The sequence below is a fragment of the Diadema antillarum genome, unplaced genomic scaffold (genome assembly GCF_040938485.1).
Source record: "Diadema antillarum isolate AM-2024a unplaced genomic scaffold, OU_Dant_1.0 scf00000030, whole genome shotgun sequence".
NCBI lineage: Eukaryota > Metazoa > Echinodermata > Echinoidea > Diadematoida > Diadematidae > Diadema > Diadema antillarum.
This window is the reverse complement of record NW_027270919.1, coordinates 1,827,111-1,834,182: the sequence shown is the minus strand read 5'-3', so window position 1 is coordinate 1,834,182 and position 7,072 is coordinate 1,827,111. Positions and strand designations below refer to the sequence as shown.

Here is a 7,072-nt window from a genome sequence, read left to right as displayed (position 1 = left end):
AGGCATACTGTAAAAGTGGAAATTGTTGTGCATTTCGTGTGACCAGAAACCAGCGCAAAAATAAAAACACGCTAATATTTTTGCACGTCATATGAACCATTAATTAATGTCTTGATTTCACGGAATTGAAAGCACGCAAAATTCATCTCACCCAACCAAGCGCAAAAAATTACTTGCACGAAAATGCATATCACAAGAAATTTCCGCTTTTACAGGAAGGGCCCTGAAGGACAGCACTGCTGCGAACACTAAAGAGGGGTAACCCTGTTCAGAGTCAATTAAAACTGGCCTGGTTGAAAATCTGATCAGCCATACTTCTTGTGTTGGGTGTCTACCTGTACTGCTCCAAGGTTCGTTCCTCCTTCTCCACCTTGTTGAAAGGGTTGCAGGGAGGAACAAGAGTGACCATCTTGGACATACGGGACGTCCTCTTGAAGGGTGACTGGTTGGGGTCATACCGGTCTATCCTGAGGGGGGACACAAAGGAATCATTCTCAGATTGGTTAACAATTGCGTTTAATTCATGGGAATGTACTCTGGTCTTTATTTCCTGCTTATTTTCTTTTGTGCTGTAGTTTCTCACTCATACATTTTTACCCAACAGCGAATAAATTTTTACCATAATTGACATTGATCACTAATGCCTCAACCTATCCTCTTTCTCCCTCAACAACAACAAACAATACAAACAAACAAAAATTTAGAAAAAGAAACTGTCACAAGACCTCAACCATTCATCCCCCATTATCATGACTTACAAAACTGTAGCCCTATTAAGGAAACAGTCAGTGACAGCCATGCAGTGCTAATGTGTACTTTGATTTCAATGTGGTAGTCATTGGCTGTGATATACGATATATCAAAAGAAACAGATTGTACTTTTAACAATCAATCACTATCTCTGTGAACATAAAGAAGATCAAAGCAGTGACATAGTGAAGACTGTGCACTGGTAACGTATCTTTTCAGAAGCAAGAGTCAGAGTTAGAATGTTTGACGGTGAGAAGAATGAAGGGAGTGAGGATAAACGTCATGAATACCTGTGAACTCTGGCAGTAGTCTGAGGCGGAGGGACAGGCACATTGGCATTGGCTGGGTCTTTTCCTCTCCAGTGGGTGCATCCAGTGTAGCCGGGGATGTTGGGTCGACTAGTGAGAGAGAAATAGCAGCAAAATGATACACATGAAGAGTTTGATCGCAATATTCCATTCTTGTTATTAAAGTTGACATATCTACTATTAAAGGTGCTAAGAAAAACAGAAAATAATTAGAAAATACAGGATATTTTTAAATCATAACTTCCGAGAATATTCCTTAATTGTTATGTAACAAGTCAGGTATCACTCCAAAGGTTTCATTTTGTTCTATCTGATGATAGACTTTCTTTAAAATGTTCAAAAATGATGCTTAGCCCATTTTGTGATGAAACTCTTCACACTAAACAGTTTAAGCAGTGTCAAAGCACTGAGGTGTTGAGGAGCATGCTTTAGACAGCTTGAATCTTGCCCAGCACATCTGATTCTTAGACTTCAAAATAGTGACGTTCCACAGTTTTCAAGCAGGTGGTAAGATGAGATATAACTACAACCTAACTCACACAGGATCGAAATTGAACATCTTTCAAATTGGTAAATCACTGCTTCCATCCTCTGTAAAGTGTGGCTTAATAATACAAGTAAAATCAAGTTCATGATTACAACCTATTCTAGGATAAAAAGATACATGCCAATATGAATATCTATTTCAATCTCATCTCCCCGGCTGTAGCCATGGATACTCACTGTGCTGTGTCTGTATACCAGGGCAGGCTGGTTCTCATGACAGCAGACGGGAGGAAGAACTGGCGTGGGTGGTCCCTCTCACCGTATCCACCAATGAAGGCTGTGTAGTTGGGAATCTGATAGTTCTTTCTGTGAGGGCTACAGCTGTGATTCCATGGAGAAAAGAGCATGATGATTATAATCAGTTTGTTTGATTCACTTAACAAAGCACACTACAATAATGAATGAAAGGATATTTATATGTGCTATCTACACACACACACACACACACACACACACACACACACACACACACACACACACACACAAAGAAACAATGACTTTTAAGTTTTCTGTGCACTTCAATTGATAATCATAGATGATTACTTGCTGGATGTTATGACCAGAGAATCCATGAGCTACTCATCAGAGGCCATGGAAGATCCAGTGCAATGTATGGTGTAACAGTTTCATAAAGTTACAAATTACACAACATTCTATCTACTTTGAAAAGTTGCTAAAGATGTCGACCTAGATATGCAAATAATCACAATATATGGGCTTTCTACATAATGTAGAAAAAAAAAATGAAATGAAATGAAATGAAAATGTTTTTGATTAATGGTAAAATACACTAAACTGAACTACATATTGTAATAGCTGGAAGGCTTGAGTAGGACCTAGCTACTACCAGTGACACATGTACTCAACTGAAGCTGGGAACAGTGTATAACTAATTTACACCACTGTTAGTTCTTCTTCTTATTGTTTACAGACTGGACTTTTCTGTGAAATACTAGCATAACTCACTTCAGGAAATGGTAGCAATACTTACAATTCAACGGGTCCTGTCATGTGATACCCATTCCTGGTCTGGAACCAGTCAAATGATCTTCCCAGATTCTGAGCAAACAAGAAAGAATGAGAAATTTATTATTCATGCTGAGTGCCATCACATTCACAAGATATGAACAAGATCTAATCTGCACAGGGCAGTAATTGTTTGTTTTTTTGTGATACTGTATCAACTGGAAAATAAAGCAAAGGATCGAGTAAAGATTTGTACCTGTTTGTAAAGGGGTCTACAGACCAATTTCAAAACTGAGACAATCTGATCGTCTTAAGGTAATCATATACTGTATTTAGCAAACATATATATTTCCAAAGAGAAATCATAAAGTCTGTATATGCATGCTTTATACATTGCCAACAAGCTCATGTAAATGGCATATGGTCAGGAATCGAGTTGAAAGCTGTAAAGCAAGATATTTTTGCTCATCAAATTTTTTGTGGCATGAAATTTTTTAGAATTATCACTGACATTCACTGCATATAGTGTATCCAAGAACTTCTATGTGCATTTTGATATTGCAAATCTTGGCTCTCACTAAATCATAGAACTAAAATGCATATTATGAATAAAATGAATATTCCTTGTCTTACAGTACCATTTTTTTTTTCTCAAAATGAGAAGTAGATGGTTACATATAATTGTCTACTACTTAAACGCATTTCCAATTTTTATCATTACTGTGCATACATTCTGTTGAAAATATGAAAGTAAAGTTTGAATTGAATTGAATTGAATACAATATGGTCATGTACAACATTTGTTAATGTGACTATATATGAAAAATGACTAAGTTCACTTGTAAGCTTTCCAGACACAGATTTATGCAGTGTAGTGGCAGTTTGATTTGAACTCCATGAACCGAATATGTGTCACTTTCTATTGTACATGCAGAGGAGGTCAAGTCTTGTGACCAAATATGGACTAAACAGCCTCATCTCGGCTAACAAATTACTGTAACACACACATCAGAAATGCGAGTATACTGTAACATGCATACCTGCCACTCCTGAGCATCCGGCTCGTAGCGCTTGTTGACGTTAAATCGATGTGAGATCTGGTCTGGCTGTCTCTCTAGGGTCGTGGCCGGAGGATCAACTTTTGGGGCAATCTTGGCATCCCAGTTGACATCCTCATAGGACCTGAAAATCAGTGAGCAGAAAAAAAAAGAAAAAGAAAAACGGTAAACAATGTGTTGATTATTCAGCATGACAAGTTAGCTTCGTCTATTTCTACTTTATTTTGTGCTTTTCTTTTTCTGGACGACTTGGGGTTGGGGTAGGGACAAGGGGATTTGAAGTGAGCCATTTGAGTCTTATCAATTGTAACAGACATAATATTTTTCCATTGTAGAAATATCAAAAGATGAGATGTCATGCTTGGCAGTGACTGAAAGATAAGATATAGACACAGAACTTTTGTGATCTTTTCGTGATGGGTTCAATTACATGGCATTATACCCAAGCATAGTATTGATTACAATTCATAATATTTATAATTTTGCAGCATGTTAGGTGGCAGATGGATGAAATTTGCCCATGTCACACTGGTTCCTGCTTGCTTCTGCAACATATATGTTATATCATTCTCTGAAATAATCATTTCCTGTGAATTATGAGAAGAACAGTTAGAATGACCATTCTACAATCTTAAATACATCTAGACATTCACATTATCAACCAATTTAAATAGTACTGGTCAGGATCTACACAGGTACATACTGTACTGTACATGTATTTATTACCAAAATTCTGCTAACAGCTATAATGAAAGTATTACAGGTGCAAACATGTAATACGTACCTTTGTGTTGAAGGCAAATAGATATACCTCAGCGCAGCTTCATCCTTCCAGTCTTTGGCTTTGTCAACAGCCTGGAAAATGGGTAAGAGAATTTCATTTTAATTCACCATCATAACAGCAACATACACAAATCAGGTTCTGACATGATGAAAGAATATACACATACATGTACTTATTCAGAAAATAGATGGGAATTTTTGGATACATTCATTTGAAAATGAAACAGTTCAAAGAGTAAATATTATAATCACAGCTGCTCTACTGGATTTTTCACAGTAATCGGTCTCACTGGTGTGCATTGTGCGACTGCCCAGCTCAAAACTCATAAAAAGTACCGGTAGGCAAAAGGAATTTTCACTCTTCTACATTTAACTTGGAAGAGTAGGCTCTAAGCTGTGAAATGGTATTAACTTGTTTGTAGACTATCCAAACCTATTCAAAAAAATGATTGAATAATAGAGAGTAAGGAGGTGCAGTTTCAAAGAAATGGGAGAAAAGAGGATTTAAAGATTAGGAGTACTCAGTCATGCTGTGGTGGAGTATCAATGAAAATAGGTTTTATTTCACATTGATAGCAGCACCAGTCCAAAAAGTTACAGTTCAAGAAAAACTGCTTATATCATGATTTCTGTTTTGTTTTAGCCTACGAAATTTGGGCAGTAGGTAGAGAAAAGATTACAAACTTAAAAAAAAAAATTGAGTCAGTGAACCCAGCTGACACACTTTGACCCATTTAATACATAAAATCCTAATCTGCAACTTTAAGTGGATTTTGAGCTGGGTGGTCACATATATACATAACATATGTTCACATGAAAATGCCATTGTCTTTGATAAAATTTTCCAGACTTTGTAATTTCATGCACTTTATGTGAGAAAGTTATGATAGTTTGTTTTCCACCAAGGGATGCTTTGTGATGAAATGCAATCACGATGAAAACAGGCTGTTCAGACTATACTTACATGGGACTGATTCTTGATATTCTTGCTGTGAATTTGCTGCCAGATCATGTGTTGCTCCTTTTCAGTTTTTCGAGGATCGATGTCACTTGTCCAACCTGAGAAGTAAAACAGGTAAAACCTTCTTGAGCGAATCAGTGAGAAATATGCATGCATACAATATCTACCAAACATTCAAGCAAAAAAAAAAAAAAAAAGATTCTTGCCCGCACTTGAATTACATGTTGATTCACATAATTGATAAATATATTTCTTACCACAATGCAAGACAACCAGCCATCATGTTGAGACCCACTTTGATTACTGTGATAATTACCTGTACCTCTCCACAAATTTTGATTGTACCGACTTTCATCTGGCTTCAAAGCAGACATGAATAATATCATTATTTTCTTTTACAGTGTTTCCTTACAACTTCTTCTTCTTCCTCTTTTTCTTTTTGCTACCTCTCCCCAACCCTGCCCCCCTCAAATACACCATCGCGGAAGAAACATGGTTGACTGACATTCAGTAACACGTGGCTATTAAGTCACAGTGTAGCTGGACCTTCCTTGGCGTCAATCTTTCATTTTGCATAATGTTATGTCAGTTCAATAGACAGTGTATATGTATTCATTTAACACACATCCTTGAATAATAATCATTCACTTCCTTTAAAATACAATACTTCTGTACACTGTATTCACATTTCAAAACATGTTTACATTTCCCCTAGGGTTTTCTGCACTGTGACTGTTGTGAGAGGTAATAAAAGAGATCTGCAATATTCTTGCAGCAGTATTTCTGAGCAGTACTTGGGCAAGCCCGACCAGACGCCGTGTGAAGCACTTTATACAGCAACTGGGCTGTGTATAGTTATATTTGGGCTTTCAAATAGCATGTCAGTAAATACACACCATTTTTTAAAGACATTTGATTTGTGATTTTATACTTACCACCAAGTTTGGCTCTTATCATTGCATCACTGATCTGCCGACTGTTCCACGTCCCTGGATCATTTAATACTTTGGTTGTCTTCAGCTGCGGGTCATTATAAACTATCATTGAGGGCGCAGAAAATCTAAGTGGATTTGGTGCCGCCTTGCCATTCTCTTTGACCTTCTCTTTCTCCCTGTGGGCAAGTGTTGTTGTCGGTCTAGGAGAAAGCGGAGTGACTGTATTAGGTGGGTTGTCCGATTGTTGCAGGTTTGGAATGCCTTTTATGCCCGTGTTTCTATCAACATCTGCCGCAACTGATACGAAACCACTGGTTGGATCGATGACAGGATAGTTATCACGGTGTGGAGCTAGAGTATCATCGTTGTATTTGACAAAACCTGAATTTGCGGGCTCCTGGAAGCTAGCAACATCAAATCGTCCTCGTGAAATTGGGATCTTCATCAAGCGCCGTCTGCGATTTCCAACAATATTTTGCACATTATTTGGACCCGCATTGGTGTCAACCTGTAGGTGAAGTCGCAGGTCTCCTGTGGGTCGAGGTCTTACCGCTGTGTCGGCCATCGTAGCACTTATTAGGTTCCACAAAATATATCTGAGCTTGGACTTGGTGGATGTGGAACAGGAAATATTGAATGCCGGTATTTGTCACCACTAACAGTTTTAGACACGTCTGGGACTAAGTGATGATGTGAACGCCCTGCCGGGTTACCTTCGAAAGGTAAATATCCGCTATCAAGTCAGTACAACATGGTAGTTTCAGC

General features: G+C 37.9%; 1 protein-coding gene across 1 annotated transcript; it reads right to left on the bottom strand.

Annotated features, from left to right (window-relative positions):
• Window positions 1–331: 331 nt before the first annotated feature.
• Window positions 332–6,872, bottom strand: LOC139740729 (protein SPMIP7-like). Its single transcript, XM_071651299.1, has 8 exons — window positions 6,308–6,872; window positions 5,376–5,470; window positions 4,413–4,483; window positions 3,611–3,752; window positions 2,596–2,663; window positions 1,782–1,925; window positions 1,041–1,148; window positions 332–467 (listed from the first exon to the last, which is right to left on the bottom strand). The coding sequence occupies exons 1-8, from the start codon at window positions 6,870–6,872 to the stop codon at window positions 332–334; spliced, it is 1,329 nt and encodes a 442-aa protein (XP_071507400.1).
• Between the last annotated feature and the right edge of the window lie 200 nt (window positions 6,873–7,072).

Bases quoted from the DNA above. Each gene is read 5' to 3' on its own strand.
- LOC139740729 (XM_071651299.1), bottom strand. From the start codon at position 6,872: ATGGCCGACACAGCGGTAAGACCTCGACCCACAGGAGACCTGCGACTT. The intron at 4,484-5,375 runs GTAAGTATAGTC...CCCATTTTCCAG, and splicing joins ATATCAAGAATCAGTCCCAT to GCTGTTGACAAAGCCAAAGA. The intron at 2,664-3,610 runs GTATGCATGTTA...TTGTTTGCTCAG, and splicing joins CGGATGCTCAGGAGTGGCAG to AATCTGGGAAGATCATTTGA.